This window comes from Oncorhynchus masou, chromosome 32 (genome assembly GCF_036934945.1).
Source record: "Oncorhynchus masou masou isolate Uvic2021 chromosome 32, UVic_Omas_1.1, whole genome shotgun sequence".
NCBI classification, from domain to species: domain Eukaryota; kingdom Metazoa; phylum Chordata; class Actinopteri; order Salmoniformes; family Salmonidae; genus Oncorhynchus; species Oncorhynchus masou.
Window position 1 is genome coordinate 35,319,903 of NC_088243.1, and position 19,366 is coordinate 35,339,268.

The window sequence follows — 19,366 nt, forward strand, 5'->3', positions numbered from 1 at the left end:
TTTTTTGTGAAGAATCAACAACAAGTGGGACACAATCATGAAGTGGAACGACATTTATTGGATATTTCAAACTTTTTTCACAAATCAAAAACTGAAAACTTGGGCGTGCAAAATTATTCAGCCCCTTTACTTTCAGTGCAGCAAACTCTCTCCAGAAGTTCAGTGAGGATCTCTAAATGATCCAATGTTGACCTAAATGACTATTGATGATAAATACAATCCACCTGTGTGTAATCAAGTCTCCGTATAAATGCACCTGCACTGTGATAGTCTCAGAGGTCCGTTAAAAGCGCAGAGAGCATCATGAAGAACAAGGAACACACCAGGCAGGTCCGAGATACTGTTGTGAAGAAGTTTAAAACCGGATTTGGATACAAAAAGATTTCCCAAGCTTTAAACATCCTAAGGAGCACTGTGCAAGCGATAATATTGAAATGGAAAGAGTATCAGACCACTGCAAATCTACCAAGACCTGGCCGTCCCTCTAAACTTTCAGCTCATACAAGGAGAAGACTGATCAGAGATGCAGCCAAGAGGCCCATGATCACTCTGGATGAACTGCAGAGATCTACAGCTGAGGTGGGAGACTCTGTCCATAGGACAACAATCAGTCGTATATTGCACAAATCTGGCCTTTATGGAAGAGTGGCAAGAAGAAAGCCATTTCTTAAAGATATCCATAAAAAGTGTCGTTTAAAGTTTGCCACAAGCCACCAGGGAGACACACCAAACATCTGGAAGAAAGTGCTCTGGTCAGATGAAACCAAAATTGAACTTTCTGGCAACAATGCAAAACGTTATGTTTGGCGTAAAAGCAACACAGCTCATCACCCTGACCACACCATCCCCACTGTCAAACATGGTGGTGGCAGCATCATGGTTTGGGCCTGCTTTTCTTCAGCAGGGACAGGGAAGATGGCTAAAATTGATGGGAAGATGGATGGAGCAAAATACAGGACCATTCTGGAAGAAAACCTGATGGAGTCTGCAAAAGACCTGAGACTGGGACGGAGATTTGTCTTCCAACAAGACAATGATCCAAAACATAAAGCAAAATCTACAATGGAATGGTTCAAAAATAAACATATCCAGGTGTTAGAATGGCCAAGTCAAAGTCCAGACCTGAATCCAATCGAGAATCTGTGGAAAGAACTGAAAACTGCTGTTCACAAATGCTCTCCATCCAACCTCACTGAGCTCGAGCTGTTTTGCAAGGAGGAATGGGAAAAAAATTCAGTCTCTCGATGTGCAAAACTGATGGAGACATACCCCAAGCGACTTACAGCTGTAATCGCAGCAAAAGGTGGCGCTACAAAGTATTAACTTAAGGGGGCTGAATAATTTTGCACGCCCAATTTTTCAGTTTTTGATTTGTTAAAAAAGTTTGAAATATCCAATAAATGTCATTCCACTTCATGATTGTGTCCAACTTGTTGTTGATTCTTCACAAAAAAAATACAGTTTTATATCTTTATGTTTGAAGCCTGAAATGTGGCAAAAGGTCGCAAAGTTCAAGGGGGCCAAATACTTTCGCAAGGCACTGTACATGTATATTGCGTGAACATCAATGGAGTATTATGTTCAACCTAAAACAAATACGCTTTGAACATCATAGAAACAGACTTATTTCTATCTAACAGCATGAAGGGCATGTCCTGTGTAACCTAACTTAAACATTGTATGAATGTCATCACAGCTGAGCATATTTAGTGTTTTATGGGAACTTATCTCTTGCGATGGTCCCACAACCTAATGAAATGTTCTGGGAACCTTTTTAAAGGACTCACAGGCTATGTTGCCAACATTCTTGCAATGTCAAATAAATGTTTTGTGCAAGCTGATACAAACATCTGAATGTCAGCACAACTGGACAGTTTCTTTTTTTGCATTTTGAGAACATATCTCTTCTTATGTCCCCACAATGTTACCACAACACAATGAAACGTCACGGGAACCTTTTTAAAGATCAGACAAAATGTGATCTTGGAACGTCAGGTGAATGTTTTTTGCACCCTAAAATATACATTGTAGAATCAAATCAAATTGTATTGGTCACATACACATATTTAGCAGATGTTATTGCTGGTGTAGTGAAATGCTTTGTTTTCCTAGCTCCAACAGTGCAGTAGTATCGAACAGTGCAGTAGTATCTAACAGTGCAGTAGTATCTAAAACGTTTCACAACAATACACACAACTCTAAAAGTAAAATAATGGAATTAAGAAATATATAAATATTAGATTGAGCAATGTCTGAGTGGCATTGACTAAAATACAGTAGAATAGGAATCAGTATATACATATGAGATGAGTAAAGCAGTATGTAAACATTATTTAAACATTAGTGACTAGTGTTCATTATTAAAGTGGCCAATGATTCCAAGTACAGTATATAGGAATATATATATATATATATATATATATATATATATATATATATATATATAGGGTTGCGTAACCGGGCGGAAGCCGGCTAGTGATGGCTATTTATCAGTCTGATGGCCTTGAGATAGAAGCTGTTTTTCAGTCTCTTGGTACCAGCTTTGATGCTCTGATGCTCTGTACTGACTTCGCCTTCTGGATGATAGCGGGGTGAACAGGCCGTGGCTCGGGTGGTTGGTGTCCTTGATAATCTTTTTGGCCTTCCTGTGACATCGGGTGCTGTAGGTGTCCTGGAGGCCAGGTAGTTTGCCCCCGGTGATGCGTTGGGCTGACCGCACCACCCTCTGGAGAGCCCTGCGGTTGTGGATGGTGCAGTTGCCATACCAGACGGTAATACAGCCCGACAGGATGCTCTCAATTGTGCATCTGTAAAAGTTTGTAAGGGTTTTAGGGCCCAAGCCAAGTTTCTTCAGCCTCCTGATATTGAAAAGGCACAGTTGAATCATCTGCACAACTGGACAGTTTTGGTGTTTTGGGAGCATATCTTTTGTGATGTTTCCACCAGACTGTTCCCATAACATAATGAAACACTCTGGGAACCTTTTAAAGAACAGATGTGTTATAGGAACATTCTTGCAACATCAGGCAAACGTTTCATACAACCATACACACTTTTGGGGAATGTTCTGTGGTGGTTGTTGCTCAACATTTTTGAATGTTAGGAGAACATTACAAGATATTTCATCTAAAACACTGTTGATAAATAGATTTAATTGGAAATGTAGCTTAATTGGAAACGTAGCTAATTTTTGTGGAATGTTCCCGGTTTGCTGGGTCTACTGCTCCCTCCAGCAGCCTTAAAGACACAGTATACACAGGAGACACAGGAGATGTAGTTACAGGCATGTGTGTGTGTGTGTGTGTGTGTGTGTGTGTGTGTGTGTTCTGCTCTGTGCGCTGCTCTTGCTAACGGGTACACTGGAGTGTGTGTGTGTGTGTGTTCTGCTCTGTTGCTGGCTGGGGATGTCACTTGGGATGTTCTCTCAGTTCATCACTCCTAAACCCTATTCGGACGGTTTGCTATTCAAACGGTTATTACAGTGACCGCGGTCAATAACCATCATCCATAACTCCATGACCGTCACATCCCTAATTTGGACCCACAATCCACAGTGAGAGGGCAGCGCACACACACCGTCAGATGTGCGATAGCTGCCGGGCCTGCCTACTCAGCATGCACCGCAGAATGCATACAGAAACGCAGTGCAGTGCTGCAGTCAAACTGGCCCCTCTAGCTCCCTGTACAGTACAGTAGCACACAACACTGTGTGTCTCTGCATGCCTTAGTGAGTGTGTATAGTATGTTTTACATTCAGTTTAATATTGTTGTGTATAACTTGTTTACCAACCACAGTATCCTCAACTTGGTCTTTAAAGCAGAAATGATTTGAATGAAGCGTTTTATCTCCAGTATCCAGGCGTGTGTTGGAGTGGAGGTAGAGTAGAGACTAGCAGTGGTGTGATTGCTATTTCCTCCATCACACTGTGGGTTGAGAGGAGACTCACAGCAGGGACTGAAACGGTCACACTGGCGTCAGATAACAGTGGGAAACAGGACAGGACAGCCTTCTCACCCAGACAGATATATAGACACGACAGCGCACTGGTACTGCTCACATCTAAAACAAACTGATTTGCCCTTTTTCGTATGATTTAGCCTACTGTATTTCCTTCAGCCCTCGGCAGTTGGATATTAACAATTTATCAAAGGTGTTGTCGACTGTGAGTGACGCGTTTGTTAAGCCTATTTGACATTAACCTCCTGAACTTTCTGTCAAATCAATCATCCATGACCTTTTCATCTGATGCTGCCCCCAGGAAGGCTTGGATGGTGCAACGTTCACAATATTACTGGAGCTCCTCAGCCATGCTTGGATGCTATGGGAAATAATATACCTCTCTACTAAATAGACTATGGGCTTATTTAGAATTGGCAAAGCTTCTCTTTCTCACTACTTGTCCTATATTAACACAGTAACATGAGTAAAAACTTTGTTGCTCTGAGACTTTTGAGCCTCAAGCATTGCTTTATATTAATGTCCATAAAGATATATCTCAATCAACCCACACTATTGATGTGATGATCCCTTACTTTTATGCATGGACTGTCACTCCTTCCTTCCCAACCACTCACAAAGCTGGGCTTTAATTTTGATAAGCAATTCAATTATTTCTCTCTCTTCTTTTTTTCTCCCCCACTGCAGTTGTCATAGAAACAGAGACCTGTAGTGATAGTGTGAGATATCCAGTCTATCCCCTTAGCATAGCGATTTATCACCCAGACTGAGGTTAGAGGGGGCGGTGTGTGTGTGTGTGTGTGTGTGTGTGTGTGTGTGTGTGTGTGTGTGTGTGTGTACTGTAATGGAAATCTGTAATTTATACGGTAATTTTAGGTATTAGCATCAATAAAAAAAACTTTGAAATGTTTTACTGCAGCATACTATGTTATGGTGCGTTGTGAGAAAATTGCTGTATTTCGAACTGTAATTCTACCCAACAGAATTCAGTATCGTATCTTTGGAGCGCCAAAAACCTTTTGACCACTAGTGGGGGCATGGTATTGCTGTGTCTGGCTAATTAACATATTTTGAGGCGTGCCTTGTAAGAGGCTATATTTCTTGAACCCGTGAGTGAGATAGGAGTAAAAATTGTATAGCTATGTGGTAATAGTGCCACATCAATTTAACATGTATAGGGGACAGATTGAATTAGCAGCTAGTCTTAAATGGTTGAGCATTTTTCCAAGTCCTTTTGATCTGTTTTGCCCTGTAGGCTCTGCCGGTTTGAAGTCTTTGCAGATATGAAACATTCATAATATCAGTCTAAAATATACAACTCCCAGTTTATTTTTTTATTAATTTAATTTATTTAACCTTTGTTTAACTAGGCAAGTCAGTTGATGGCCTAACAATGGGTTAACTGCCTTGTTCAAGGGCAGAACGACAGATGTTTACCTTGTCAGCTCGGGGATTCGATCCAGCAACCTTTCGGTTACAGGCCAAATGCTCTAACCACTAGGCTACAAAACCAACTTTATGAGAGTTTTGAAAAATAGCTTCTATTTACCTCACCATCATTACTTTAAGACATGAAGGTCAGTCAATGCGGAAAATGTCAAGAACTTTTATTTAAGTGCCTATGCAAAAACCCTCAAGTGCTATGATGAAACTGGCTCTCATGAGGACCGCCACAGGAAAGGAAGACCCAGAGTTAAGTTCATTAGAGTTACCAGCCTCAGAAATTGCAGGCCAAATAAAAGCTTCAGAGTTCAAGTACCATACACATCTCAACATCAACTGTTCAGAGGAGACTACGTAAATCAGGCCTTCATGGTGGAATTGCTGCAAAGAAACCAATACTAAAGGACACCAATTATAAGAAGAAACTTGCTTGGGCCAAGAAACACGATCAATGGACATTAGACCGGTGGAAATCTGTTCTTTGGTCTGATGAGTCCAAATTTGAGATTTTTGGTTCCAACCGCTGTGTTTTTGTGAGACGCAGAGTAGGTGAACAGATGATCTCCACATGTGTGGTTCCCACCATTAAGCATGGAGGTGTGATGTAAATCACTTCATGGTGGAATTGCTGCAAAGAAACCAATACTAAAGGACACCAATTATAAGAAGAAACTTGCTTGGGCCAATCAATGGTGTGGGTTCCCACCATTAAGCATGGAGGTGTGATGGTGTGGGGGTGCTTTGCTGGTGACACTGATTTATTTAGAATTCAAGTTACACTTAACCAGCATGGCTCCCACAGTGATACGCAATCCCATCTGGTTTGGGCTTAGTGCGACTATCATTTGTTTTTCAACAGGACAATGATCCAAAACACACACCCAGGCTGTGTAAGGGCTATTTGACCAAGAAGGAGAGTGATGGAGTGCTGTATCATATGACCTGGCCTCCACAGTCACCTTACCTCAACTCAATTGAGATGGTTTGGGATGAGTTGGACCGAAGAGTGAAGGAAAAGCAGAGCCTAACTTTAGCAAGCTAGCTCTCTCTGGAGATGTTCAATCGGGTTCTGGATGGGCCACTCAAGGACATTGAGACTTGTGCCGAAGCTACTCCTGCGTTGTCTTGGCTGTGTGCTTAGCGTCGTTGTCCGATACCTTCCAACCCAGTCTGATGTTCTAAGCACTCTGGAGCAGGTTTTCATCAAGGATATCTCTGTACCTTGCTTCATTCATCTTTCCCTCTCCTGACTAGTCTCCCAATCAATTTTAGAATAAGGCTGTAATGTAACAAAATATGAAAAAAGTGAAGGGGTCTGAATCCTTTACGAATGCACTGTAGCATTTCTCTTGCGTTCGCAAATTCACTCTGGCTATTTATTCCAATTTCAGAGTACTCTCATCTGAGTGTGCCAGAGTGCAGAATAACTTATTAATTTACGAACGTGCAACACCTACTGAATATTACCCGTGTCTGTAGACGTAGGCAAAGAAAGTAATAGTTAGTCTCGAACACTCTAGGTAACATTGTTTATCGGTGCAATTCTGACGGCCAACTGGCTGGAAAAGTTTGAGAGGGTTTATCTAATGTTCTTTCGTTAGTTTTGAGCTCATCTTTCTCTGGCTAGCATTAGTTGTTTATCTTTTTGTTGTTGAGAGAGAGCATACCTTTTCATGGTTGTTTGATCAATAGGACTGTAATGTTCCCAAATGTAAGAGGACTCCCAAGTGGTATTGACATATTTGCAGAAATCCATTCAGGTGTATTTTGTGGCTTTTGGAGAATGCTTTCTAATGATCTAAAGTTGCACTGTTGCAACTGCCTGTAAACACACAGGCTTGTTCAAAGTGAATGATGGCAGGCCTGTGATGCAAATAAAGGCCTAATGTAGTTCTGATTGGCAATGACGCACCCGGTCTGCATAGACTCTGGTCCTGGACGAGACAGATGTTTGTATTCTATTTTATTTCCTGCAGTGTCTATTAATTTTCCAAACGCACGACCGCTTTCCAACAATATATTGCTATAGAATCTTCCCAAATTCCTTAGTGTACGTAATATTCCTCCTGGGGATGTATATGAACAGATTTGAATAAGATTTCATGTTGCTAAAATGCTGTCAGCTCCACTGTAAGGCCTCTAAGTGCAAGTGAAATAAATGTGTAAACACTTTACCTAGCAATCAACCTGCTTGCACCGATCCCTTGTAATTGTGAAACACAAACCCCTGCCCTTAATTTATTCATCCAGTCATTCATTCCGATTACGGTAGCGTTTACTTTTTTTTAACTGTATAATATAGTGAATCGTACAGTATTGTAATGTGTGTCATTACAAAGTACTTGCTTTGATACTGTATATATATTACAGTAGGTGTACTAGCAGAAGTGATGGAACAAGACAGAATTGCTCTTCCTCCCGGGGAAGGCCTGCCCGCCCCAGTTTCGCCCTCCCAGAGTGCAAAGAACCGTGGCGTGATCCTGGACAACGCCCTGTCATTCTCAGCAAACATCAAAGCAGTGAGCCTCTCCTGCAGGTTCATGCTCTACAACATCCGTAAAGTACGACCCTAGTACTTCACACAGGAAATGGCTCAGGTCCTAATCCAGGCACTTGTCCTCTCCCATCTGGACTGCTGCAACTCGCTGTTGGCTGGGCTCCCCACTTGTGCCATCAAACCCTTGCAACTATCCAGAACGCATTAGCCCACCTGGTTTTCACCTTCCCAAGTTCTCTCATGTCACCCTGCTCCTCCACACACTCCACTGGCTTCCAGTTGAAGCTTGCATCCACTACAACACCATGGTGCTTACCTATGGAATAGCAAGAGGAACTGCCCCTCCCCACCTTCAGGCTATGCTCAAACCCTACACCCCAACCCGAGCACTTCATTCTGCCACCTCAGGTCTCTTGGCCCTCCCACCCTTGTGGGAGGACAGCTCCCGCTCAGCTCTTCTCTGTCCTGGCACCCCAATGGTGGAATCAGCTTCCCCCTGAAGCTAGGACAGCAGAGTCCCGGCCCATCTTCCAAAAACATCTGAAACCCTACCTCTTCAAACAGTATCTTAAATTATCCTCCTCCTCACCTTGAACCCCCCCCCCCAAAAAAAAAAAAAAAAAAAAAAACTCTAAAATAACACTTAACCAGCACTTAAGTACAAAGACAAGAAATACAAAGACAACTTTTGATTGTCTTTTATTAAGATCCTATATATAACATTTCTAAATCAGCACACATAGCCATAGCCAACACACCATATCTATTTTCCTTCCTCCATTCACCCCGTTTTCCTTTCTTTATACTATTTCTTTATAAATACTTCCTTCGTCCATGTTTCTTTATGCATCCATCCTTTCTTCCTTCATCCTCTGTCATTTCTTCTGTACTTATTTATGTTCTAATTCAGCTAGAGTTACCATTAATGTTGTGTTGCAACTAGAACTAATAGCCTAACAAATGAACAACTAAAAAAAGTACAAAGACTTAACTTGATTGTCTTTATCAAGACATTGTCTAGATCAACTTTCAAAATCATCACAAATAGCCATAGCCAATACACCATCTATCCATTTTCCTTCCTCCATTAATCCGGTTTCATTTATTTAACATATTTCTTAATTAATCCTCCATTCATCCTATCTGTTCTTACTTCTGTCTTTTCAACCTAATAAAAAGCTCCAAACATGTTTCCTGTGGTCATTTGCCAAGTCAAACAGCTGGCAGACTTTTTCCATGTCTATTTCATCCACTCTGTCCTGATGAATGTGACAGACTGCCTTCTTAGACCACTGAAACTCCTCTCGACTTCAGCAGAGGATGCAGGGACAAACATTAGTATGCGAATGAGGGCTTCTACCTGGTCAAAGGAGACCGGTGGACCTCAGGCAGCTGATTCCCGTGAACAGATTCAGCTTCTGTACTTGTTTTGTACTGGTATTGCATCTTGAACATGGCCAGCTGCACCTCAAATGATCTCCTGTTCCTTTGGATACGGGTCCACCACTACAGCATCCATCTCCCCAGAGTGAAGAACTTCCTCCAGCTTAGTCTGAGTTTCCAGGCCACCCTGTTTGAACCTCTCTGTTAGCTGCACATCAACTGTGTCAAGCACATCGAAGAGCTGAGCCCTGTAGAAATCCTCTGGGGATGTGGGCGAGTATGAAGCAGCATTTCCAGTGAAGCGCTTTGGTGGTTTACAGATGTGGGGCATCTGAATGGGCTGGATTTTGATCTTGGCAATCAACTCTGTTCCTCGCCTATAGATCTGTTGAAATTGGACCTCTGATCTCTTTGCCTTCAGGGTGGTCTTAACACAGTCCACTGCAGCAAGCATCCCAGTAAATGTCTCTATTCACATTTGTAAGGTGCGAATGAGGCACTTCAACTCTTCGATTACCACAGCTACTGCAAGGAGTCCTAGGACTGTGGTCCCCTTCTCAAATCTCTCAGCAATCACCTTGCTGTTGTTGCTGTGTCTGATGAATCAGATGTGCTCATTTCCTCCAGGCTGAACAGCACAGACTCGTACTGACCTAGCAAAGAGCTCAGTGCTGGAGTCCTAACAGTCCACCTTGTTGGACATAAGGGCTTTAGGCTTGTGAATGACCCACACTCAGATGTCGCTATTTCCTTAAATGTTGTTTTGTATTTGCCTGACTGGTTGTGCAGGCAGCCCAGCTTGTGGAGCCACTTCAGGCCATCACATATCACAGTGGAAGATAAGCAGGCAGCCTGGGTGACTAGATTGACACTGTGAGGGCCACAATGCACATACAGAGCCAGTGGCTTCACTGCTCTCAGCCTAGCCTGTGTTCCTTTGATTTTCCATGACACGTTCGCTGCACCATCATACGTTTGCCCACTCAGACCTAAAAGAGGCAAATTCAGGTGGTGTAGCACATCTGTGGCAACATCTGCCAGGTTCTCTTTAGTTGTAGGTTTTTATGAAGTCTCCCTTACAAAGTCCTCAACAGGCACTAGATCGTGAACCATGTAACGGAAACAGAATGACTCTTGTTCTACTCCCCTGACATCTTGTGTACCATCAATAAATATGGAGTACTGGAGCAGTGGTAGATGGTGGATTCTCTTTGTGATGTCTCTCACAATGCTGTTGGCCAATATGCTCAGGATTTTGTTTTGGATTTGTGAGCTTGTATGATCCTGACTGAGTTTCAGCCATGTAGTGAGTAGTGGACCATCTTCAGCTCTAACTTTCAGTAACTGGTACAGATTATATTCGGTAGCATCATGGCCCCTGAGAACTGATACGTGACGTGCTAGAAGATGGACCGAACCTGCTACTTTCCTAAGGCAAGACCTTGCTTTGTTTAGCGATACAGCTCTTACTGTGGAAAGTTGGGTATCCACTGGCTTTGGTTGGTGACAGCGAGTGGTAACGGCAACCTTGTGTGCATGACTGCATGCACGTGAAGAAAACCGGATGAAGGCACCGGATAAGTTTAGGAATCCAGAGTGCACAAATGCAGGATCTGCATTTTTTTGCAAGAGATGATTTCTGGCTTTTAATCACTTTTGTGCAATAAAAGCACAACACTCCTTTCACAGTGGGAACATAGAGGAGCCACTGGAATTATTTGTAACACCTATCCAGAAACGTCTTGTAACACCTATCCAGAAGTGTCTTGTTTGACAGCTTCTGGTCTACCACTAGTTTTGGGTTTGGCTGATATGTTGTGACGTGGACATTGGGGTCTACTTCCTCAGCCTCTCCTATGGGGTCTATTTCTTCAAATTCCCATGGGGAGCCTACTGCCTCAACCTGGGGGGCCTACTGCCTCAACCTCTCCCGGAGGGCCCTGGGGAGGGTTTTTTGCCTCTTCCCGGGAGGGCCAAATCTCCCTCAACCTCTCCCGGAGAGCCTACTGCCTCAACCTCTCCCGGAGAGCCTACTGGAGAGCCTACTGCCTCAACCCTCCCAACCTCTCCCGGAGAGCCTACTGCTCCCTACTGCCTCCCAACCTCTCCCGGAGAGCCTACTGCCTCAACCTCTCCCGGAGGGCCTACTGCCTCAACCTCTCCCGGAGAGCCTACTGCCTCAACCTCTCCCGGAGAGCCTACTGCCTCAACCTCTCCCGGAGAGCCTACTGCCTCAACCTCTCCCGGAGAGCCTACTGCCTCAACCTCTCCCGGAGAGCCTACTGCCTCAGCTCCTCCTGTGCTGACCTGTTGTTCAAATTCATGCTAATTTTGTCTACGTTGTGCAACCATTTCGTATCTGATTGTATTGGGTCTATCCCAGCACTGACTACTGCCTGCTGCTGGCCTCCCTAGAATGAACACAAATGCAATAAGCTGTCATTTCTTTAAGAATAATTTGCAAATATTGAACAACCAGGTGTGCAAAGCTCTTAGTGACTGAACCAGAAAGACTCATCTCTAATCACTGCCAAAAGTGATTCTAACATGTATTGACTCAGGGGTGTGAATACTTATGTAAATTAGATATTTTTGTAGTTCATTTTCAATACATTTGCTAATTTTTCTAAAAACATGTTTTCACTTTGTCATTATGGGGTATTGTGTGTAGATAACAAAATATATTTAATCCATTTTGAATTGAGGTTGTAGCACAAAAGAAAATGTGGAATATGTCAATGGGTATTTTTTGAAATTAATTTTACCAGGCAAGTCAGTTAAGAACAAATTCTTATTTTCAATGACAGCCTAGGAACAGTGGGTTAATAACTGCCTGTTCAGGGGCAGAACAACAGATTTGTACCTTGTCAGCTCGGGGATTTGAACTTGCAACCTTCCGGTTACTAGTCCAACGCTCTAACCACTAGGCTACCCTGCCGTATGATCGAATTCTTTCTGAAGAACTGTACATGGCATTTTTTTTTACAGGTGTTATTTTATATAAATGACATCTGGATAGATAGTTCAAATACGGTATACATTATATATCGGGTTTTTGTTGTCGTAATTATTATAGAACATGAACATAAACCCATCCGTCAGCTACTCTCATCCCAACAATCTCCGTAAACCCACCCGTCAGCTACTCTCATCCCAACAATCTCCGTAAACCCACCCGCCAGCTACTCTCATCCCAACAATCTCTGTAAACCGCTCTTTTATGATTTCCATGTGACATATATTTGTTAACTGTGTTGTGATGTTTCACACACATTCTGAACCTTTCTAATAACTTTGTACATGCATTTAATAATTCAAATGGGTGGGTAAGGGGTTTCCACTACACCACTGATGTCTTCCCAGTGATGTCTTCCCAAGTTACATACCTTACAATCAAGTGGTACTGTATGTTTGATGATCAGAAACTACTGAAAACACTAAGGAGAGTAGTTTAATTCACAGATACTAATCATATTATTATATTCACCTCAGCTTTGTAAGAGACTTATCTTCCCTGGCTACCTGACCCTGCTGGGAGCCCTGTCATCATCTTGTCACCATCCTAAGATGAGGCATGACAAATGATTACTGTCTGGTGTACTGTCTGTGTGCCATAACAGTGAAGCCCACAACCCCCCCAATATAAAGTACTTCAAATATAACCCATCTCAAAAGCATAGACTGCATTCTAGATGCAAGACTGACAGTTCATTTCACACACATGATAGTTTTAAATATGGCCTAAACTGCATAATATTTGGGGTTATGATAGTGTAAGACAGTTGTGCTATGCTTGTGGGGCATTTATACATTGATTCTATTCTTTGATAATATAATGGTTCAGTAGTTGTATTTCGGTGACATTTTGCAAGTACACGTTTTAGTGAATGGGTAGGGTAGGGTAGCTACAATGGAAAAGGTAGTGCAATTCCATAATTGTTAATTGTATGTATTTTACCACTAGCCATTGAGGACCAACATGTCTACCATAACCACTCTCATTGCCACTTATGTACAGACCCCTGTTACCATCTGATCCTGCTAAGATGAGGCAGGCATGACAAAGAATTACCTTGGGTGTACACATGAATATTATTCAAGCATAGAATCAATGGTTCAATAGTTGAAATTGCAATTATTCCCAGATCCCAGACTGTGGCTTTAAACTTAAGCTTCTGTCGTGTAGCTACTGTAGACCTACCGATCAACTCAAGATGGAACTTTTTGTCCATTCACTGATATTGTTATAATATACTGTGAAATTCACCTGAGCTCCGTAGACTGGTCTTCCCTGGCTGTCTGACCCTGCAGGGACACCTGTCACCATCTGATCCTGCGAAGACATGATGAGCATAGTGTTGTGAACTGACTGAGCAGCTTGACAGTGAAGCCCGTAGAGCTGTTTCTTACTATATCAGTGTGAAAAAGTAGAGAATTAGCTAGAGAAGCTGACAGATCAATAGCGTTACATTGCTATACTGAATAATAAAATCTCACATTGCACTGAAAAAACATCAGAATATCGGTCTTCAATCGTTTGGCTGCTGGTTTCGTCTTGTTTGATGCAGGTCTAGTGTGATTGAGGCAAAAATTATAATTTTGGCAAGCTCTCGCATGCCGGTACATCAACTGGCGAAAGCTAGCCAAATTAATTTACTGTTGAAACGGGACAAAACAAAAGGTTACAAAACAACATTTCCGTACACACAACAGCTGTTAGATAGTGCTATAATAATAGCTACCTCATATCGCCATCTGACAGATGGCTAGAGCTGAACTGGCTAAATTCATTGACTCATTTGAGAGGGGATGAAACATTAGCTAATATCAGTTAACTAAAGGGTAGCCAGTATCTGCACTGCTTGCTTTTACAACTCAGAGAAAGAGTGCAACACACACACACACCGTCAGCAGCTACATCTGTCAGCCTTTCAGAAGCGTTGCCTTCCCACAGCTTGTCCAAACGCTCTGTGGTGGTGTCCGGGCGGTCCTAAATCTAGCCGGCTGACACAGCCAGGCAGCCTACCTGACCGCTCTGCTCTGAGGTGTCCGCATGGTCCTTACACACACCGATGACATTTCTTTTTGTATCACAGGGCAATGATAAAACCGGGGGTGACAAAAATGCAATTTCAGAATGTGGGGGTGACATGACCCCTGCCCCGTCCCCAGTGAAAGTTTTGCCCTTGTGCACAAATATTAAATACAGAATTTTACTTGCCACAGAGCTGCCTGTAAATTACTGTCAAATTCATGGTAACCCCTTTAGTGTGTGTGTGTGTGTGTGTGTGTGTGTGTGTTGTAGATTGTTCTGGCCCTCACTGACGTAAAGGAGGATGAGTTTCGATTTGGTTTCACTGTGTCCGCAGGCTTAGGCTAGGAAGGCATATAATCCTTAATACTTTGTGAGGAGGGTTCCAGCCAGGCTTTGCTCAGGATCCCCATTTCATATTTGCCGAGTGGAGTGGGGTGCTCAGAAGCATTCTGGAAGCACCGAAACTAACCCAATTTCCTGCTCCATTTCCCCCGTGCGTCCTATTCCATGGAGGACAGAGTTTACGACACAGCACAAACACACACACACACATATACACACACTGTCAAACCCTTGGCCAGAGGTCATGCCAAGGCAGTCAATGGTGAGCAGATTGTGCACTTGACAGCAAAGTGACTCCACACACTCAAGTCATTTTAAAGTCACAAGATTAAAGAGTGTTGTCATTTTGTTTGGTTAGAGGAAGGAGCTGCTGCCAGTGTCTGGACCCTCTGTGAAGTCCAAGTGTGGTCTCATCCAGTTTGCTGAGGTCCAGTGGCAGAATCTTACAAACCATATAGTCATAGAGCCATACAGACCGTCATCCTGATCTCATTGAATCCCTCAGGTTATTTTCTTTTCCCTCCCTTTTTAATGAGATTTTTAATTAGCATGTTATTTGTATAATGAGATCAGCAGGGAAGATGGTGTCTGGTGGAGGAGAGTGGGGAGCAGAGAACATTGGGTCTAACGCTGTTTCAATAGACCGCCCTGGTTCCTCTTCAGTCATCACAGCAGGAGAGGGAGGGAAGATGATCGGAGGGGTGGAGTGGGGGGAAAAGAGCGGATGAGAGGTAGGAATGACTGGGGAAGGGGAGGAGAGGACAGAAGAGGAGATGAGAGGAAGGGTACAGGGTCCTGTGGAGGAGTAGAGAAGAGAGTAGGTTTACAACATGAACATAATCTGAAGCGGAAAAGTCTCTCCTCTCTTCTTTGCTCTCTAATTTCTTTCCTCTTGCCTTAACACTGACATCTCCCCAACCGGGACGAGCAGGATCAGGAAGCCAAGGCCGTGTGTGGTTGTGACTCCTGGCTTTATTACACGTCAGGCTTTTATAGGGCAGGAAATACGGTCTGGCCTTCACCTAGTGTAAAGAACCACTACAGGCTTCTCTCCATGATTTATGTCATCAGGGTTGCTGTGGCGTTGACTCTCTCTTTCTCTCTCTCACATCATTCCACTTTTTTCTCACCCTTCTCCTCACCCTCTTCGGTCATCTCTCTCCTCTCTCATTCCCCCCCCCCCCCCATCCCTTTCACTCTCTTTTCCAGTCAGATCTACTGTATAGAGAATGCTCATGGACAACTGGTTCGAGACCTTGACTTCAATCCCAACAAACAGTACTACCTGGCCAGCTGTGGGGACGACTGCAAGGTCAAATTTTGGGACGTGAGAAACGTCAACGAGCCAGTCAAGAGTCTGGAGGAGCACTCTCACTGGTGGGCACCTGTCACACTTTACACACACACACACACACACACACACACACACACACACACAGTATACAGATATACAAGTCGGAAGTTTACATACACCTTAGCCAAATACATTTAAACTCAGTTTTTCACAATTCCTGACATTTAATCCTAGTAAAAATGTCCTGTCTTAGGTCAATTAGGATCACCACTTTATTTTAAGAATGTGATATGTCAGAATAATAGTGGAGAGATTTCATTATTTCATCACATTCCCAGTGGGTCAGAAGTTTACATGCTACCAAATATTAAATGAGTGTATTGCCTTTAAATTGTTTAATTTGGGTCAAACGTTTCAGGTAGCCTTCTACAAGCTTCCCACAATACGTTTTGTCCCATTCCTCCTGACAGAGCTGGTGTAACCGAGTCAGGTTTGTTGGCCTCCTTGCTTGCACATGCTTTTTTAGTTCTTGAGGTCAGGGCTTTGTGATGGCCACTCCAATACCTTGACTTTGTTGTCCTTAAGCCATTTTACCACATTTTGAAATTATGCTTGGGGTCGTTGTCCATTTGGAAGACCCATTTGCGACCAAGCTTTAGCTTCCTGACTGATGTCTTGAGATGTCATAATTTTCCTTCCTCATGTTGCCATCTATTTTGTGAAGTTCACCAGTCTCTCCTACAGCAAAACACCCCACAACATTATGCTTCCACCCCGTGCTTCACGGTTGGGATGGTGTTCTTCGGCTTGCAAGCATCCCCCTTATTCCTCCAAACATAACGATGGTCATTATGGCCAAACAGTTCTATTTTTGTTTCATCAGACCAGAGGACATTTCTCCAAAAAGTATGAACTTTGTCCCCATGTGCAGTTGCAAACTATAGTCTGGCTTTTTGTATGCCGGTTTTGGAGCAGTGGCTTCTTCCTTGCTGAGCGGCCTTTCATGTTATGTCGATATAGGACTCGTTTTACTGTGGATATAGATACTTTTGTACATGTTTCCTCCTGAATCTTCACAAGGTTCTTTGCTGTTGTTCTGGGATTGATTTGCACTTTTCGCACCAGAATACGTTCATCTCTCGGAGACAGAACGCATCTCCTTCCTGAGCGGTATGACGGCTGCGTGGTCCCATGGTGTTTATACTTGCGTACTATTTTTTTGTACAGATGAACGTGGTACCTTCAGGCATTTGGATATTGCTCCCAAGGATGAACCAGACTTGTGGAGGGCTACGATTTTTTTTATGAGGTCTTGACTGATTTCTTTTGATTTTCCCATGATGTCAAGCAAAAGAGGCAATTGTTGTAAAAATTACTTGTGTCATGCACAAAGTAGATGTCCCAACCGACTTGCCAAAACTAGTTTGTTGACAAGACATTTGTGTAGTTGAAAATGAGTTTTAATGACTCCAACCTAAGTGTATGTAAACTTCCGAGTTCAACTGTACCATTGTACTTATAGCCTCAAACCCCATCTTTGCACAACCAACAGAACAGCTATACTTCCGGCGCAGACAGAGATGGCCGCCTCACTTTGCGTTCCTAGGAAACTATGCAGTATTTCGTTTTTTTATGTGTTATTTCTTACATTGTCACCCCCAGGAAATCTGGGGGATGTGCCGTAGACATCACGCACCGCTCCCGAGCATACTACTCACCAATGTTCAGTCTCTTGACAACAAGGTAGACAAAATCCAAGCAAGGGATGCCTTCCAGAGAGACATCAGGGACTGTAAGGTTCTTTGTTTCACGGAAACATGGCTCACTCGAAACACGCTTTCGGAGTCGGTACAGCCACCTGGTTTCTTCACGCATCGCGCCGACAGAAACAAGCATCTCTCTGGTAAGAAGAAGGGCGGGAGTGTATGCCTTATGATTAACGAAACGTGGTGTGATCATAACAACATACAGGAACTCAAGTCCTTTTGTTCACCTGACTTAGAATTCCTCACAATCAAATGCCGACCACATTTTTTACCAAGAGAATTCTCTTTGATCATAATCACAGTCGTGTATATTCCCCCCCAAGCAGACACATCGACGGCCCTGAACAAACTTCATTTGACTCTATGTAAACTGGAAACCGCATATCCTGAGGCTGCATTTATTGAAGCTGGGGATTTTAACAAGGCTAATCTGAAAACAAGGCTTCCTAAATTCTATCAGCATATCGATAGCGCAACCCGGGCTGGCAAAACCCTGGATCATTGTTATTCTAACTTCCGCGACGCATATAAGGCCCTCCCCCGCCCTCCTTTCAGAAAAGCTGACCATGACTCCATTTTGTTGCTCCCAGCCCATAGACAGAAACTAAAACAGGAAGCACCCACGCTCAGGTCTGTTCAACGCTGGTCCGACCAATCGGATTCCACACTTCAAGATTGCTTCGATCACGTGGACTGGGATATGTTTCCCACATAGCGTCGAACAACAACACTGAGGAATACACTGATTCGGTGAGTGAGTTTATTAGCAAGTGCATCGGTAATGTTGTACCCACAGCGTCTATTAAAACATTCCCCAACCAGAAACCATGGATTGATGACAGCATTTGCACAAAACTGAAAGTGCGAACCACTGGTTTTAATCAGGGCAAGGTGATCGGAAATATGACCGAATACAAACAGTGTAGCTATTCCCTCCGCAAGGCAATCAAACAAGCTAAACGTCATTATAGAGACAAAGTAGAGTCGCAATTCAACAGCTCAGACACGAGGTATGTGGCAGGGTCTACAGTCAATCATGGATTACAAAAAGAAAAACCAGCCCCGTCGCTGACCAGGATGTCTTGCTCCCACAGAGCATGTGCAGACCAGCTGGCTGGTGTGTTTACGGACATAGTCAATCAATCCTTATCCCAGTCTGCTGTTCCCACATGCTTCAAGAGGGCCACCATTGTTCCCGTTCCCAAGAAAGCTAAGGTAACTGAGCTAAATGACTCCCGCCCCATAGCACTCACTTCCGACATCATGAAGTGCTTTGAGAGACTAGTGAAGGACCATATCACCTCCACCCTACCTGACACCATAGACCCACTCCAATTTGCTTTTCGCCCCAATAGGTCCACAGACGACGCAATCACACTGCCCTAATCCATCTGGACAAGAGGAATACCTTTGTAAGAATGCTGTTCATCGACTACAGCTCAGAATTTAACGCCATGTGCAACCAGGTGGTGAGGGTAGGTAACAACATCTCCACCCCGCTGACCCTCAACACTGGGGCCCCACAAGGGTGCGTTCTCAGCCCTCTCCTGTACTCCCTGTTCACCCATGACTGCGTGGTTATGCATTCCTCCAACTCAATCATCAAGTTTGCAGACGACACTACAGTGGTAGGCTTGATTACCAACAA

The 19,366-nt window shown here is 43.4% G+C and overlaps 1 protein-coding gene across 1 annotated transcript in view; it reads left to right on the forward strand.

The window, feature by feature from the left end:
* The window catches only part of LOC135526012 (EARP-interacting protein homolog), a 45,637-nt gene that overhangs the window by 18,707 nt on the left and 7,564 nt on the right, over positions 1-19,366 (forward strand). Inside the window, exon 4 of the mRNA XM_064954030.1 lies at positions 15,868-16,035. Coding sequence (XP_064810102.1) covers positions 15,868-16,035 — 168 coding nt within the window. The remainder of the gene's footprint in view (positions 1-15,867; positions 16,036-19,366) is intronic.